This window comes from Bos indicus, chromosome 7 (genome assembly GCF_029378745.1).
Source record: "Bos indicus isolate NIAB-ARS_2022 breed Sahiwal x Tharparkar chromosome 7, NIAB-ARS_B.indTharparkar_mat_pri_1.0, whole genome shotgun sequence".
NCBI lineage: Eukaryota > Metazoa > Chordata > Mammalia > Artiodactyla > Bovidae > Bos > Bos indicus.
This window is the reverse complement of record NC_091766.1, coordinates 12,651,641-12,670,250: the sequence shown is the minus strand read 5'-3', so window position 1 is coordinate 12,670,250 and position 18,610 is coordinate 12,651,641. Positions and strand designations below refer to the sequence as shown.

At 44.9% G+C, this 18,610-nt stretch overlaps 1 protein-coding gene across 10 annotated transcripts in view; it reads left to right on the top strand.

The window, feature by feature from the left end:
- Nucleotides 1-18,610, top strand: part of LOC109561551 (zinc finger protein 791-like) — a 71,753-nt gene that overhangs the window by 37,489 nt on the left and 15,654 nt on the right. For 4 of the 10 annotated variants that reach the window (XM_070792742.1, XM_070792744.1, XM_070792743.1 and 1 more), the window contains one exon: nucleotides 2,883-3,027. The exons of 4 other annotated variants lie outside the window; for them this stretch is intronic. Coding sequence is in view for 1 of the 6 variants with exons in the window: in XM_019964082.2 (XP_019819641.2) it covers nucleotides 12,005-12,034 (30 nt within the window). In the remaining 5 variants the exon portion in view is untranslated. Of the gene's footprint in view, nucleotides 1-2,882; nucleotides 3,028-11,879; nucleotides 12,035-18,610 lie in introns of those variants that run through there. 2 more of the 10 variants (XM_019964082.2, XM_019964086.2) reach the window with 2 other exon arrangements.

Genomic DNA, 18,610 nt, shown 5'->3' with positions numbered 1-18,610 from the left:
CACCGTGTGGCATGCAGGATCTTAGTTCCCTGACCACGGATCGAACCTGTGCCCCCTGCATTGGGAGCACAGGGTCTTAACCACTGGACCAGCAGGGAAGTCCCAGTCATAGACTTTTTCCTCCTTGAGTGTGTGTGTTTGCATGACACACCAGCATCAGTCTCAACGTGGGAACCAGACCACTGTAGGTGACGATGACAGTTGGCACCGTGAGCAGCATGGCCAGGCATGATGCACCCCTGGAGGTCTGTCTTCTCTTGCTCTGACTTGCTCACCTGCTCTGCGTTTGTTGGCGGCTGGTGCTGAGGGCTGCTCGGTGCTGGTGAGCTTGTGCTGGCTGCTGTGCTGCCCTGTGTTCCGTTGTTGACCCCACCAGGCCTCAGTCTTAGGTTCAGCAGATGAGAGTGGCAGTTTCAATTCCTTGGCTTTGGGGAGCAGTAGTATCGCATTGGGCTTCCCTGGTGGCTGCCAGAACCCACCTGCCCATGCAGGAGACTTGGGTTTGATCCTGGATTGGGAAGCTCCCCTGAAGAAGGAAATGGCAACCAAGTCCAGTATCCTTGCCTGGGAAATCCCATGGAAATGGCAGTTGCAAAAGAGTCGGACATGACTTAGCGACTAAACAACAAAGTATGGAATTGGGCTCTCATCGAATTAGTCCTGGGTCGATATCTTTGCCGGGATCTATCTGTGTGTTAGAGTGAAGCTGTGACAGAGGCAGGGTTGGCTGGCCCTGATATACCCCAGTGGGGGGGTGGGAGAGAGGGACTCTATGCTGTGCAGGAGGTGGTTTCAAGGAGTGTTGCTCCTGAAAGAACAGTCATTTGAAAAGAGAGAGGGACTTCCCAAGTGGTCCAGTGGTTAAGACTCCCAGCTTCCACTGCATCGGGTGCAGGATCAACCCCTGGTTGGGGAACTAAGATCCCACATGCTGTACATGCTACGTTGCTTCAGTCATGTCCAACTCTTTGGGACACTGTGGATTGTAGCCCACCAGGCTCCCCTGTCCATGGGATTCTCCAGGCAAGAATTCTGGAGTGGGTTGCCATGCCCTCCTCCAGGGGATCTTCCCAATCCAGGAATTGAACCCCATCTCCTGCATTGGCAGGGGGGTTCTTTACCACTAGCACCAGTGTGGCCAAAAATTTGAGAGAGAGAGAGAGAGAGAAGAGAGGGGAAAGGCAGCAGACAGTAGTTGGCAGGCTAAAACCGTACTCCCCTAACACAGAGGGCTCACTTGCACCCTAAAGTTCCTCTTAAGTTTCTCTGCCCCCGCCTCTACTGCAGCAAAGCTCCTGATCCTCAGAGGTACAGGGGCAACATGTAGCACAGCCAAGGGGTTAGTTCAGACTGACTTTAAACCTCAAGTTAGTTTAAACTTACTTTAAACCACACAGCAACAGTTGTCATGAATGAGACCCCTATTCCTGCTGGCACATACGTGAGGCCCTCAGTAGGGAAAATCTTATAAATACCACAGTGGAGAGGTCACTATCTCCCCTGGAATATGTTCAGTGACTAAAAAAACAACACAGGGATGGACAGGAGAGAGGAAACAAAGGAAAAATATAGAAACAAGGGTCCACAATTGGACCTAACTGGAAGTCTAAAATACACTAAAAGACTTTAAACAACCCAGATGATAAAGGGGTACTTTTTGGTTTCTGGGCCCCTACAGCAGAGTTTCTGAATTAATTTGGTCATCTGCTGTGTTGCGTTGATTCACAAACCTTCATGCAAATAATCAGTGCTGGGTTTCCAATTATATTAGAATCCCAGTAAACTTAAGCAGGGCTTTCCTTGGTGGCTCAGTGGTAAAGAATCCGCCTGCCAGTGCAGGAGATTGCGGGTTTGGTCCCTGTTGGGAAGATCCCTGGAGAAGGAAATGGCAAGCCACTCTAGTATTCTTGCCTGGAAAATTCCATGGACAGAGGAGCAGGCAGGCTACAGTCCATGGGGTCAAAAAAGAGACACAACTGAGCAACTAAACAACAACAAACTTAAGCAAGGAACTCCCCATAATCTTAGAGGAATTACTGAATAGGCATATCTTTAATGATTGTCAGCCAACTCTTCTCTTGCCCAAATTCTCCCATGGTCAGACAGGAAAGCTCTGGACCAGTGAGTCAAAATTAAAATTAAATACTTTTTGCTAATTGCAAATTGGCTTGACAAAGTAGGACCCCACAGTCTACCCCCCTAGGTAAATTGCATTATTGTGCTCATGCTCAGTTGTATCCGACTCTTTGTGACCCCATGGACTGTAGCCTGCGAGGCTCCTCTGTCCACGGGATTTTTCAGGCAAGAATACTGGAGTGGGTTGCCATTTCTTTTTGCAAGGGATCTTCCCAGCCCAGGGATCAAACCTGAGTCTCCTTTATTCCTACATTGCAGGGAGATTCTTTCCCCGCTGCGCCATCGAGGAAGCCTAAATTACATTATATGGGCCAATGAAAATTAAACAGGGCCTTGAAGGATGGAAGACCATTATAAAAAAAAATTTTTTTTGGCCACACCACATAGCACACAGGATGTTAGTTCCTCGCCCAGGGATCGAACCTGTGCCCCCTGAAGTGGAAATGCAGATTCTTAACCACTGGGCCGCCAGGGAAGTCCCCACAAAAATTATTTAGCAAAGAGGTGATTGCTCCCTGTACTTCTCCTTTTCACAGCTGAGTTTGGCCTGTTCTTAAATCTAAAAAGACTGAATGACCCCTGATAGTGGATTACCGAACACTTGAGGTTGTGGTCACACCAAATGAACCTCTGTACTCAGTCCCCAGCATTGTGGAAATTACCAACTCCATCCCGTCAACAGCTGGCAGGCACCCTGCTCTCACAGATTCGGATAAATTTGTTGTGTTTGGTGCCTATTTCAACAGCTGCTTTGCTGCCCTTGGCCCTCACCTCTGAAGGGACGTGACACACCTTGACCGGGTTAGCTTTGGGAACCTCAGCACCGTTGCCACTGCACACGGGCTCTGCAGGCAGGATGTGAGCTGCATCCTCTTGGCTCCAAGAGCACAGGTATGACATGACATTGATGACATTCTCCTCTGAGGACGTTCATTTGACATTCAGGACATTGCAGATACTGAAAAAAGTTGCTCATGGAAAGTGCATGGGTCATTAGCCCATCCATAAGTAAGGCCCTGACCCCTTGGTTAAATTCCTGAAAATGATGTGGTAAATAAACAAGGGGCTCCTTCCTCCCTGACTATGAAAAAAATAACAATGGTCCCTCTCTGCACCCACAGCAACTCCTAGGTTGTTTTGATGTTTGGAAGGCAACATATTCTTTTTTTTTTCTTAATGAAGTTTGTTTATTTGGGGCTGTGCTGGGTCTTTGTTGCCGGGCAGGCTTTTCTCTAGTTGCAGCGAGCAGGGGCTACTCTCTCTTATGATGCATGGGCTTCTCATTGTGGTGGCTTCTCTTGTTGCAGAGCACAGGCTCTAAAGCGCAGGCTCAGTATTGAGGAGCATGGACTTAGCTGCTCCGTGGCACATGGGATCTTCTAGGACCTGGGATCAAACCCATGTCCCCTGCATTAGCAGGCAGATTCTTCACCACTAAGCCTCCAGGGAAGCCCCTGATAATAAGACCCTCTTGAAATACAATGAAGCCAAACCTGAGCCTCTGGCTCAGCCTTCCTGTAGGAAAGGGCTCCCTCCCCTCCTCCAGTCCCTTTCTAGGTACCATAGTTTTGGAAGAGGTCACTTTTCACCATTCAGTTCAATGTTACTTGTAGGCTTGTCATGTGCGACTTTTATCATGTTGAAGTGTATTCATTCTGTGCCTAATTTATTGAGTTTTTATCATGAAAGGATGTTAAATTTTGTCAAATTCTGTTTCTGCATCTATTGAGGTGATCATATAATGCTTTTCATCTTTTAAAAAAAGATTTGTAATACTTTTTCTTTTGGCTGTGCTAGGTCCCAGTTGTGGTTGGTGGGATCTTTAATTAGCATGTAAGCTCTTTAGTTTCAGCATGCAGGATCTAGTTACCTGACAAGCAATCGAACCAGGGCCCTTGTGTGGGGAGGTCAGAGTTCTTAAGTACTGGACCACCAAGGAAGTCCCAATTGTTATTTCTTTAAATAAGCTTTCTACTATTCTCCCTCTCTTCTCCTTATGGGATTTTCATGATGCGCATATTATGTCTTTTCTTGTGACCTCATGGACTGTAGCCTGCCAGGCTCCTCTGTCCATGGGATTCTCCAGGCAAGAATATTTGAATGGGTTGCCATTTCCTTCTCCAACGGATCTTCCCAACCCAGGAATCGAACTGGGGTCTCCTGAATTGCAGGCAGATTCTTTACCGACTGAGCTACGAGGGAAGCCAGTGTCTTTTGTTGATGTTCCCTGCAGCTGTGAAAGTGCTGCACTCAATATGCCAGCAAATCTGGAAAACTCAGCAGTGGCCACAGGACTGGAAAAGGTCAGTTTTCATTCCAATCCCAAAGAAAAGTAATGCCAAAGAATGCTCAAATCACCGCACAATTGCACTCATCTCACACGCTAGTAAAGTAATGCTCAAAATTCTCCAAGCCAGGCTTCAGCAATATGTGAACTGTGAACTTCCAGATGTGCAAGCTGGTTTTAGAAAAGGCAGAGGAACCAGAGATCAAATTGCCAACATCTGCTGGATCATCGAAAAAGCAAGAGAGTTCCAGAAAAACATCTATTTCTGCTTTATTGACTATGCCAAAGCCTTCGACTGTGTGGATCACAATAAACTGTGGAAAATTGTTCAAGAAATGGGACTACCAGACCACCTGACCTGCCTCCTGAGAAACCTGTATGCAGGTCAAAAAACAACAGATAGAACCAGACATGGAACAATGGACTGGTTCCAAATTGGGAAAGGAGTATGTCAAGACTGTATTCAACTTATATACAGAGTACATCACGGGAAATACTGGACTGGATAAAGCACAAGCTGGAATCAAGATTGCCAGGAGAAATATCAATAACCTCAGATATGCAGATAACACCACCCTTATGGCAGAAAGCAAAGAAGAACTAAAGAGCTTCTGGATGAACGTGAAAGAGGAGGGTGAAAAAATTGGCCTAAAACTCAACATTCAAAAAACTGAGATCATGCATTCAGTCCCAGCACTTCATGGAAAATAGATGGGGACACAATGGAAACAGTGACAGACTTTATGTGGGGGGGGGGGGGGGGTCCAAAATCACTGCAGATGGTAACTGCAGCCATGAAATTAAAAGACACTTGTTTCTTGGAAGAAAAGCTATGACCAACCTAGACAGCATATTAAAAAACAGAGACATTACTTTACCGACAAAGGTCTGTATAGTCAAAGCTATGGTTTTTCCAGTAGTCATGTATGGATGTGAGTTGGACCATAAAGAAAGCCAAGTGCTGCAGAATTGATGCTTTTGAACTGTGGTGTTGGAGAAGACTCTTGAGAGTCCCTCGGACTGCAAGGAGAACCAACCTGTCCATCCTAAAGGAGATCAGTCCTGAGTGTTCATCAGAAGGACTGATGCTGAAGCAGAATCTCCAATACTTTGGCCACCTGATGCGAAGAGCTAACTCATTGGAAAAGACCCTGATGCTGGGAAGGGTTGAGAACAGAAGGAGAAGGGCATGACAGAGGATGAGATGGTTGGATGGCATCACTGTCTCAATAGACATGAGTGTGAGCAAGCTCTGAGAGATGGTGAAAGACAGAGAACCCTGGCATGCTGCAGTCCATGGGGTTGCAAAGAGTCGGACACAACTGAGCGACTGAACAAGTCTTGCAAAACATCTCCAGGAAGGTCCAGCCTTTGGAAGGGGTGTGTTAATTTTTTCTTTTTGTTGCAGCCATTCACAGGTGGGCAGAGTGAGATTATATACCTGTTAGCTACACATAAGCACTATAGTTTAACAGTCGGACTTCCTGGTAGCTCAGTTGGTAGAGAATCCTCCTACAATGTGGGAGACCTGGGTTCAGTCTCTGTGTCTGGAAGATCCCCCGGAGGAGGAAATAGCAGTCAACTCCAATATTCTTGCCTGGAGAATCTCATGGACAGAGGATTCTGGTGGGCTACAGTCCACTGGGTCACAAAGCATCAGCCATGACTGAGTGACTAATCCATGCATACAAAGTGTCAGGGTCCTTTGAAGCAGGCCATTATGTATGATTATAGTAACAACAGCAAGGAAAAGCAAGTCCAAGAAACCATTTCCATCATAGAGTCAGAGTTGGCTTTTCCTTGCAACAGCTGAGGATCAGAGTTGTCCCTTTTCACCACTACATGCTGTCTCATTGACTTGTGTTCTTCCTCTAGACGTAAATCACACAATTTGGCCACACAGTTTGTTTGTGAGGTTCCTGAAAGGGAATCTATGGATGAAATATGGTCATCTGTTAACTTCTTATTCTATTTATTCATTTCTACTTTTTAAAAATTTGATTTTTAATTGGAGGATAATTGCTTTACAATGTTGTGTTGGTTTCTGCTAAGCAACATGAATCAGCTATAAGTATACATACATCTCCTCCCTCTTGACCTGCTTCTTTGATTTACAGAAAGAACTGACAAACTAGTCAAGGTTTTGTGTGATTAAATATTGGAAAGATGTGCTTGGGCGGGAGATGAGTAGGGCATGTAGGTGCCTCGTTTAAAAGTTAGTTCCATTATAGCTTTGCTGAAATGACAAGGAAAGGGACATCCTGCTGAGGGCATTTTCCTATAAAGAGACGTCTAAACTATCTCCTGAAGATGTGTTTTTTTAATCTTTTCTTGTGCCTTTGAATTTTTTTGGCCAATACTGGACAGGTTGTACTGTGAAAAGGAACTGAGGTAAATAGGCCTTTAATGTCAGGTTTGATGTTTATTTGCCTAAACTTAAGTTCTGTTGACTATTTGTTGTCACTGTCAGAGGTAAAATATCCTCAGTTGTCCTTGTTTTTGTCTCCCCTGTCTACCTTGGGGGTACTGTGTTAGTCACTCAGTTGGGTCTGACTCTTTGCAACCCCATGACTGTAGCCCACCAGGCTCCTCTGTCCATGGGATTCTCCAGGCAAGAATACTGGAGTGGGTTGCCATGCCCTCCTCCAGGGGATCTTCCCAACCAAGGGATTTAACCCAGGTCTCCTGCATTGCAGCCCTTTGCTATGCTATGCTAAGTCACTTCAGTCATGTCCGACTCTGTGTGACCCCATAGATGGCAGCCCACCAGGCTCCCCCATCCCTGGGATTCTCCAGGCAAGAATACTGGAGTCGGTTGCCATTTCCTTCTCCAAAGCATGAAAGTGAAAAGTGAACATGAAATCACTCAGTTGTGTCCGACTCTTAGCTACCCCATGGATTGCAGCCTACCAGGCTCCTCCGTCCATGGCATTTTCCAAGCAAGAGTACTGGAGTGGGGTGCCACAGCCCTTTAGAGACTTCTAAATAAGTTCTGGAACATACCATTGTTTCTGAGTTCCCTACCGTGATTAAACATATGTCTTCTGATGTAGTGGTTTGTTGTGGCTAAGAGGAAAGTTTTATCATCCCATGATCTGGTCTGAGTATTTTAATGAGCCTGTGACCATGGGCTCTGCCCTTCTCTGGTGTGATAAGAAAAATGTTTGGTCTTTGTCCACAGTCCTTAGCAAAGATTTCCCAAGGCCCTTGGACTCTGAGTGATACCGGTGATGTTGTTTTTAGTCGCTAAGTCGTTTCTGACTCTTTGTGACCCCATGGACTGTAACACACCAGGCTCCAGTCCTCCGCTACCTATGGGAGTTTGCTCAAATCCATATACATTGAGTCAGTGAGGCTATCTAACCATACCTCCTCTATTGATAATAAGAGCATCTTATGTTGTAATAAGGCAACTGTTTCTAGGCCCCTTGATGGCTTCAGGGTAGGGGTTTGGTCACCAGTGACCAGGAAGAACTTTCAGCCCAGTTCCCAGCCTCAAGAGAGGAAGGAGGTGCTGAAGATTGAGTCCTTCTCCAGCGGTCGACATAAGAAAACTCTATGGAAACCCCTAAAGCTCGGGATTCAGAGAGATCTGACTTGGTGAACCCATCAGTGAGCCAGGAAGCTGTCATGTGTGGAGATAACATGGAAGCTCCCTGCCACCCCCACCCCCACCACTTTGCCCTGGGCACCCTTTCCACGTGGCTGTTCCTGATAAAAGAGTCAGAAATGATGGAGCACACACACACACTCAAACGTAAATACCCCAATAGAGGGGCTTCCCAGGTGGCTCCACTGAGAGCCCGCCTGCCAATGCAGGAGACACAGGTCTGATCCCTAGGTCAGGAAGATCCCCTGGAGAAGGAAATGGCAGCCCACTCCAGTATTCTAGCCTGGCAGGCTGCAGTCCATGGGGTCACAAAAGGGTCAGACACGATTTAGTGACTGAACAATAACCCCAATACAAAATAAAAAGTTTTAAAAAATCAAATAAACTGGTAATAATAAGCAGTGCTTGTCTTCATTCTGATAGCTGCTCTAGACAATTAACAAAGATGAGGTGTTGTCCAGGGAACCTCTAAATTTGTGGTGGGTCAGGCAGAAATGTGTTTAGCCCAGCCCCTGCCCACTTTGCAGCTGGCATCTGACAGTGGGTACTGTCATAGGATTCAGCCCATAAACTGTGGAATCTGATGTTAATTCTGGTTAGTTTGTGTCAGACTTGAATTGCACTGCAGGACACCCAGTTGGTGTTGGAGAATTGGAGTTGTTTTGGAAAACATACCATGTGTTTGGTGTTGGAGAATTGGAGTTGTTTTGGAAAACATACCATGTGTTTGCTGAGAGGTCCGCAGAAAGACTAGTGGGGAGTCCAGTTGACTCTTTGCCTCTCACCATAGCACTGCCCTCTGGCACTGGTAGGATCCCAGTTGGTTAGCCTCTAATGAAATAGATTTTTTTTTGGGGGGGGGGATATAACTGATTAACAATGTTGTGATAGTTTTAGGTGAACAGCAAAGGGACTCACCCATACATGTACATGTATCCATTATCACTCAAACTCCCCTCCGATCCAGGCTGCCACATAACACTGAGCAGAGTTCCTTGTGCTATACAGCAGGTCCTTGTTGGTTATCCATTTTAAATATAGAAGTGTGTATATATCCATTCTAAACTCCCTTCTCCCTGTTTTTCCCAAGAACTATAAATTCATTCTCTAAGTTGAAATACATTCTTTTGAGGACAAGACTTATTAAAAAGTGCAGAATATTGTAGGCATATTTCAAAATGGCTATTTTTCAGTCTCTTTCCAATTTTGGAGACAGTACTTCACCCTGTGACCTCAGTCCTTTGATAGATTTAAGAAGAGTCATTGATTTTTAAGTTTCTTTGCTTTTTATAAAAAGTCTGTTTGTTGAGGATGGGACTGTAACCTTTTAAGCTCCTTATCTGCTGATCAGAGGTCTCTAACTCCATTTTTTAATGTTTGACTGCTGATATCTTCTTCCTGAGTGGAGAAAACCCAGTTCTTCCTACCTAGGCATCTCCTTTACTTTTACCCAGAACTCTTCAGTCCTGATACTTCCAATCACCAAATATGTGAAGGTTTTACCCCCACAATAAGTAATTCTCTGTGACACCAGTGGGGTGTCCTACAACTTAACTCAATCCTAACACTATCTGCCCTGGGACAGCATCAGATTCTACAGGTTAAGAGCTAAGTCTCGCAAAACTGTCAGCACTGCCTCCCACACACAATTTCAGATGCCAATCACAAGGAGTAGGTCCCCAGATTACTCACAACTTCTGTCTGACATGGCTACAAATCAGAAGTTCTCACAGGCCCCTCCTTGGGTTCTGTTTGCAAGAGCAGCTCATAGAACTCAGAGACACACTGAAGTTATTAATACATTTACCAGTTTATTAAAGGATATGATAAGTGATACAGGTGAAGTGATACATAGGGTGAAGTCTGAGAGAGTCCCTTGGAGCTGGGGTGCATCACCCTCCCTGTACATGGACCACCAACCTGGAAGCCCTCTGAATCCCCCCTTACCACTGGGATTTTATGGAGGCTTCCTCATGTAGGCATGATTAATTGTTAACTTCATTTTCAGCCCCCTCCCCTTTCTGGAGGATGAGGGAGGGTGTTGGGCTGAAAATTCCAAGTTCATGATCATGACTTGGTCTTTCCAGTGACTGGCCCCTCACCCAGCAGCCACCCAGGAGCCCAACCAGAGTCACTTCAATAGAATGAGAGATGGTCCTAGTGCTCTTATCCCTTAGGAATTTAAAAAAATTATTTATTTGGCTGTACTGGGTCTTAGTTGCAGTATTCAGGATCTAGTTCTCTGACCAGGGATCAAATCAGGCCCCCTGCATTGGGAGTGGGGAGTCTTAGCCACTGGACCACCAGGGAAATCCCTCCCTTAGGAATTTACAAGGGTTTTAGGAGCCCTGTGCCAGGAACGAGGGTCAGAGACTAGGATATATTTTTCCTATTATGTGACTGATGACAACTTTAAAGTCTTACCCCTTCTTCCCTTTGTGCCCCAAATCTGTACAAGGTGATAAGAAAGGCTGCATGTGATCTGCCACCATAGCCTATGCCCCTAAGCGCAGCCTTAAAAAAAAAAAAACAGGCCAGACTCCTCTCCACTATTCAACCAACCCTTAGGTGGAGGTCCACGTTCCACCTTTCTCTGCAGGTTATAGAAAGAGTAACTTGGTATTTATATATACTGCAATATTGTTGTTTAGTCCCTAAGTTGTATCTGACTCTTGCAACCCCATGGGCTATAGCCCACCAGGCTCCTCTGTCATGGAATTCTCCAGGCAAGAATACTGGAGTGGGGTGCCATTTTCTTCTCCAATATATACTTTAATAAACCGTACTTATTTGCTCTATTGATAAATCCTCCAGATCTTTCCATAGCAATACCCTTTGTTTATAAAAACTACATATGATGATGAACTCAGGGAACCCATCCTTTCTTAGTTGACACTTGGCTTCTTACTGATTGTTGTTGCCAAAACCATGAGTGAAAACTCAGATTGCCACTTTATAGGACAAAGTAATATACAAATTTTGTTGCCAACCTTAATTACTGCTTAAAATTTCTATCAGCATGTAAAGCAATTATCCTTCAATTAAAAAAAAAATCAGCATATATATTTAGAAAAGAATATACAAAATGTTTCCTGGCTAGATTTAGTGATAATTGAAACATCCTTGGAATCTTCATGAAAATTCATAAATGACCTGTGGGCGTTGGTGAGAGAGTCCCCAGCCTTCCCATGCCTCATTCATCACCAACCTGCCCCTTACATGATGGCGGTTGTGATTCTCTGTTTATTCTTCCATACCTTCACCATCTTTTATTTTTCACTCTGCAATTTCCTTTCAGTTTTGCCTCCTTTGACCTTTCAACGAGTAAGTATGAAAGAAATTACATTGAAAAGGTCTTCCGTGGTTTCTCGGTCTGTGTTTCACACATGCCCTGAAGCTTCATGGCTGGTCTAGGATTGTGGGGTTCACCCTCCCACTTGAGCCAAGTGCCCCCGAGGATGGGGTAGGATAAGGGGGCTTTTCAGTCTTCCAAACGAGGGAGAGTAGGTAGGGAAGAATGGGTCTCTCTCACAGCAAATAGTCAAAGATCAAAAGTGGGGCGAGACTCATTATTACACATGGTGAGGCCACATCTCAGTGTCCGTTTTGGGGAAGAAGTGTCACAGTTCCGTGAGGGCCTCACGGCCATCGGATTCAATGCAGGGACCATGGAGGGGCCTCCCTGCCAGGTCAAGGTCCAAGCAAAGACGTGACCTCCGGCCTGCTGTCACTCAGGCACGGCAGGGCGGGGCCTTGCGAGCTGTCCAATCAGGGGAGTCGCCGGTTACGTACGTGTGAGCGCCTGTAGGCCACGCTCCAGTGTCGGGCGTGGGTGGCGTGGACTGCGTGCTGGTTCCCATTCGCTCCCGCAGCGCAGCAGATCCCCTTCTCTGTGTCCTTAAAAGGCTCCGGTGGCTCCGCGGCATCCTCTGTCAGTGTGACCTGCGCTTGCCGCGGCAGTCGGGGAGTGGATGACTGGGAAGCCAAGAAACCAAAAAATGGTGAGCTGGGAGAGCCGGGTGTTGGAAGAAGGGGGCTGAGGGACCTGCTGGAACTGGCCGTGGTGGGACCTGGGCCTCCCTGTGGTCAACTTCGGACCCGCGGACCGGAGTCCACCCACCCTGAGCGCGGCACGCAGTGCACGGACTCAGCGGGCAGTTGGGACCCGGGGCGGCCTCTCTGCTCACCGCTGCGGCTGTCTGCTCCAGGTTGTGTGGTGTCCACGGAGAGGGTTGTAACGGGACAATCGTGACTCAGTATTCGGGGTCCCTGCATTAGAGGAGCAGCGGTCTGTGGGGTCCCTCCTTTCTCCCCGGGGCGGGGGAACTCTCATTTCCCCTCACTTTTCAGATGTATGAAGAACAGTGTCACAAATCCACGACCCTGTCTCCCTACTCCAGCTCTTCCCAGGGCAGGAAACAAATGGCTAAATTTCCAGATCTTTCCTGATATTCCCAAACGCCATCTTCCCCTTTTCAGTTCATAGCTTCATTATTAACTATTTGCCCTCTGTGGTGCATTTCAAGCTACGCAGTATTTTAAATTGTTTATTATTAATCCACAAGGGCCATGAATGACTCTTTAAAGTTTAGTTTTTTGTCTGTGTATGTTTTCCATGAGAAGAAACCAGAAATTAACCACCGGGAACTACACTGTATTTAAGTCTTGTGCCGTCCCCTCCTTACTCCACCCCACAAGCTTTCCCAGCTTTCCCAGCCACAGACATCCTATTTTGTTTAAACCCTTTGGGTGGAGGTTCCTCTTGGGAGACTCCTGGGTGGTCGGTCTTTTCATCATAGTTCCAGGTCAGCCTTGTCCCTCCCTGAGTTTGTGACCTTATTCACTTTTAAGCCTTTTTTTAGCTGTATGGGTCCTAGTTGTGGCATGTAGGGTCTAGTTCCACGACCAAGGATTGAACCCTGGTCCCCTGCAGTGAGAGCGCAGTCCTAGCCACTGGACCACCAAGGAAGTCCTAAGTTTCCGTCTTTAGTAACTGTAAATGTATTTAATCAATAGATCTTGAAAGAGAATATAAAATACTTCCAAAGGGGAAGAAAGAGGTGAATTTCAGAAAAAATATTCCATTATACCATTCCATTAGTTACATTTTTTCTTTTTTTTGTCACATAACTGACTGTAAGTAACATTCAAGATCTTTTTTTTTCTTTTCTTCAATTATTATTTACAGTTTCTTGCCATGGAAATGATAATTGACTGACATTTACTTTCTGAAAGGAATAGATATTTGTGTTTTGTTCTTGAAATAGAAAAAAATGCCTTACAGTTTTCCTCCCTTCTTTGTACATAAATACTGGATTGAATGGTTCTGTTGGATTATTCAAACACTGGGTATGTGTCATTTAAAATATCAATGGAGTTCATGATAATGACAGTGGGGAGCCCAGACCTGTGGGCTCTTAGCTCTTAGCTAAGGCTCCCTTGAGCCTACAAAGGGAAGTACTCAGAGGACCAACTGTTCTATCTGGGGAGCCTTCCCCTGCAAGTGTCCTACCTGCTCTCACCAACCATGGAAGGAGCCTTTATAGTGTGAGAAGATACAGCCCTGGAAAGGTGGGGATGCACTTTCGACGGTGGGGGATACAGAGTGACGCCCTGAGACCCTAACTGTTGATTACCAGGTTGAACTTTGTACTGTAACTGTACATACGAATTACTCATGATTTGAGTGTGTTGAGAAAGTCTGTGAAGGTCAGGAATTGTGTCTTCTTGGACAAGAGTTTATGAATTGGCGAGTTCATTTATGTTAGAACTTTACATTGAATCTGGTGAAGAGTTTTCTCACTTGTAAGAATTGAAGTCTGGAAAGGGAGCATTTGTTGGAGCCTCCAGAGTTCATTTCTGTGGCTATTCATGTGGCTGACCCTCACCACTGACACGCTCTCCATTCAGTCGCTCAGTTGTGTCTGACTCTTTGCGACCCCATGAACTGCAGCATGCCAGGTTTCCCTCCTTCACCATCTCCGGGAGTTTGCTCAAACTCATGTCCATCAGATCCGTGATGCCATCTAAGCATCTCATCCTCTGTCATCCCTTTCTCCTCCTGCCTTCAATCTTTCCCAGCATCACAGTCTTTCCTAATGAGTCAGCTCTGACACACTCCAGGGGTTGTATTCCCACAGTGGGAGATCTGAACCTCAAGCCTGGAAATCTCAGTTTCTTCCGAATTATAGGGAAATAGGCTGCTAATCTCACTGATTCAAATATTTACATTTCTTTCCTTGTATACATTTATATATTGAATGTTGCAGGTTTTTTTTAAAGATTTTTTGATGTGGACCATTCTTAAAGACTTCATTGAATTTGACATTGCTTGTTTCATGTTTTGGGTTTTTGGCCCCAAGGCATGTGGGATCTCAGCTCCCAGACCAGGGATTGAACCTCTACCACCTGCATTGGAAGGTGAACCCTGAACCATTGGATCACCAGGGAAGGCCCTGTTGCAATTCTTTAGTTTCCCTTCATAGTCTGTGACATTGTTTTAAGTGTTTATGATTCTCAAGCTTTCAGTGTATGTTGACAGAGAGACATTGGGAATAAGACAAAAAACTCTGGAACTAAAGAGAATATTCTTTCCTTTTAGGCAAGAGATCCTCAAGATATGAGAGGAGTGTATGTGAGTTCTTAGGTGGCTTCTACATTTGTAGGTCAGTTTTTTGTATGTGCTTGTCCTTAGAGAACTTTGAAATTCTAAGTGTTACAGTACTGCTGAAGCAAATGAATTCATGAGGAAAACTATTTAAAATATACATAAAATCACTGAAAATCCTAGTATATTTAATGGATTACATGCAAATTCCTCGTGCATTACGTGTTACTTATTTCTGAAAAAGCTCCCAGAGTGAGCTACAAGAAGCTGTGATGCCCCCTTGTTACTTTTGTTAAAAGGAGATTTGAAACTCTTATTTTTCATGGTTTAAACTTTTATAAGGGTTAGCATTTAAAGGAGTAAATCTTAGAAGGGTTTCCTCTGTAGATAAGTAAAAACTAAACTTAAAAAGTTCAAAGCAAAAATAAGTTAATTAAAATAAAGGCTATTAAATATATAGTATATGCATATTACTCAGTTAATTTTAAATCATCATGGAAGGTTAGCAAAAACCTGTAAGATAAGACTGTCAAAAGTAGACTCATGCCAGGGCGTCCTGGCCTCTCAAGTGGTCTTGCTTCAGCCGCTCCCAAATAACCAGTGTAGATCATTTTAAGGCTTTAGTGAAATTTTTTTTCTTTACAAATTTTAATTTCTGGCCACACCGTGTGGCATGTGGGATCTTAGTTCCCCCACTGATTGAACCCACACCCCTTGCGCTGGAAGGCAGAGTTTTAACCACTGGACCACCAGGGAAGTCCATTTCTTGAGCATCTTGATTTGGTGCTTCTTTATCGAAAAAGAAGCAATTGTAAATGCATATTTTTCTTTCCCACCTTTGTCTTTGTCATGAGTAGTCAGACATTTTTTTTGCTTTTTGTTTCAGTTTAAGCCCCACTGATCTGTTAAATAACAAAAATACAATTGAATAAATTTTAAAGGTTTAATTGGTTTTATTAAGTGATTGAATCAGACAGCATTGCATCTAGGGAGTGGAGAGGTGTCCAAAAGGAAGGCTTAGATGGGTAGAAGGCCAAAGGGGTATGGAAAGAGTGAATTATCTTGCTTTGAGGGATAATAAAAACCTATATGGCTGATTACCTCAGTGGTGCTGGCCAGCAAATTAAAAGCAAAAATAAGCTCAGACTGGTATAAGATGACATTCCTGGGGGAGATTCTTCAGCGCTCAGCCTTCTTTGTGGCCCAATTCTCACATCCATACTACGGGAAAAGCCATAGCTTTTGACTGTATAGACCTTTTTTGGCAAAGTGATGTCTCTGCTTTTTAATACACTGTCTGGGTTTGTCATAGCTTTCCTTTAGGGGTCTACTGTTTCTTTTTAACACCTTCTTTTTTCCTTTGTGCCCTAACCTGATGAGAAGTCTGGGTCCTCCACTCTAGAGATGACAGGAGGTTCCAGCCACACAAGCTCCTGGCTTTGGGCAAGAATTTTTGCCCCAGTCCCAGCCTCCAACTACAATGAACATCCAGACCAGGCTCCTTTCCGCTTGAGAGGAAGGAAGATCTGACCCAGTGAATCATAAATTAAATTTTAATTTAGTTTCTGCCACTGGAAAATTATATTGCTAAATGGAACTCCACTGACCTTTATTGCTAATTACTTAATATGGCCCAATGTAAATAGGGTTTTGAAGGATGGAAACCATTATACAAACCTGTTAAGTGAGGAAGTGATTAACCCCTCCTTTTAATTGGAGAAGGAAATGGCAACCCACTCCAGTACTCTTGCTTCGAAAATTCCATGGACAGAGGAGCCTGGTAGGCTACAGTCCATGGGATCACAAAGAGTCGGACAGGACTGAGCAACTTCACTTCACTTCACTAATTGGCATATTTGGTCTGTTCACAAACCTGGAAAGAATGAATGACATCTCACATTGGATTATGGCAACCTTGAGGCTGTTGTTTCACCAAATAAGCCCCAATTCCCAGCCCCCATCATTTTGGAAATGACTGACTTCATCCACTCAGCAGCTGCTAAATATCCTGCCCTCACAGATTGGGCTAAGTCTTTTCTGTTCAGTGTCTCTTTCAGCAGCCTCTCAGCACACTTGGCCTTCACCTTTACCTGGTGGCCTCAGAGAACCTCAGCGCCATCGCCACTGCACACGGTCTCTGCAGGCAGGTCTGACCCGCACCACCTTGTGCCATGAGCATGAGTGACGTGACATTAATGACATCTCTTCTGAGGACATCAGAACATAAAAAATGTTGAAATATATTTGAGCCCTTTTAAGCTATTACTTGTAAAATGGCCCACCTGGAATAGTTCGCACAAAAAACCAAAAAGGCTGTGGACTCTGGTGAAAATGCCAGATGACAGGCATTCCCCTCTGCGCCGTCAAACCCTGAGTCACAGTAGAGACTTCAGGGACCTCCGCTCCTGCCTCTGGAGTTTCCCATCAGGCCTGAAGCTGTCCACAGGCTTCTAACCAAGGTCCTGCCCTGGCCTTGCACTGTAGGCCACTCGAGCTGCAGTTACATCTCCTGACGGAGCTGTGCTGAAAACAGATAACCCTGAAAATGGGACCTCCCATCCAGATTCCCATTAGGATTTGAAACCCTGTAAACAGCACCCCAAGAGCTCAGCACAGCTGTGGGGACCCCCCTGAGACAAGATAAAGCTGACCCTGGGACCCCCACCATAACCTACCTGCAGGAGGGGTGGAGGCCTTCCCCCTCCTGGGTCCCTTGCCAGATGCTAAAAGTCATCACCCCTTCTCAGACCCCTAGGCTCCCTGTGGGCTCCTTAGGATTCCCTGAGTGACGAGCAAGGGGAGTTCACAGACTTCAGAACGACATCTCCACATTCATACATGATCCAGGTTTTCACCCCTTAGTTGGACATCCTGCTAAAGGAGGGGACTCAGTGGTCCACAACACACTCAACATCAGCCTGTCGTCTTAGCCCTGACCAGCAGTTGCCTTGGAGAGCATGTGTTTACTGACCCCTGGGCAATCGTCTAAGAGTGTGTGATAAAAGAATTCTGGCAATCTCTTGCCTAACAGGTATCCCCAATATACATCAAGGTAACACTTGTCTGTATATATACTGAGGCCTCCCTAGGACACTCTTAACCACATCAGAGCACATCCGTTAGAACACGGCATTCAGTGGGGTTTTAATTCTCTGTTTGCAGGATACAGGCCTTTATAAGAGTGCCATAGTGACTGAAGTAACTTCAAATCAACTGAACAAAGATGGCCTTTTTCAGTCATCTGAGATGAATATTAATGCCTTTTTTACTTCATCTTCTTTTTTTTCCCTGATAGATGTTACCTTTCTCTACAGCAGTTTTAGGTTTATAGAAAGCTTGGTTACAAAGTACAGAAAGGTCATACTTAACCCCTCTGCCATCATAGTTTTGCCCTGTTTTTTATATCCTGTATTATTGTGGTACATTTGTTAAATTCGTTGAACCAATGCTGATACATTACAGTCCACATTTTAGGACAACGTTGACTCTTGTTTAGACAGTCTGTGGGCTTTGGCAACGTAAAATGAGCTTGTTTCTGTCATGTCCATGTCGTATATTCTACTTTCATGCCCTGCAAGTCCCCTGTGCTCCCCCTATTCATTTATTCATTCCTCCCTCCCACCCCCAAATCCCTGCAGACGCAGATTTTCCATTGTCCCGTGGTTTTTTCCCTTTGCAGAACTGTGGTTGGAATAATACAGTATGTAGCCTTATCATGTTGGCTGCTTTCACTTAACAGTGATTTTAAGGTTCTCTCTGTCTTTTTGGTTTGATACCTTGTTTCCTTTTAACAGTGAATAACATTTCATTATATTGATGTTCCAGTGATTATTTTTCCATTCACCTGTTGGAGAATTTCTTGTTTACCTGTAAGTCTTGGCAATCATGAGTAAACCTTTTATAAACAATTCACACACAGGTAGTTTTATGAATGAAGATGTTCTGGGTGGGTTTTTGTTTTTGGCTGTAC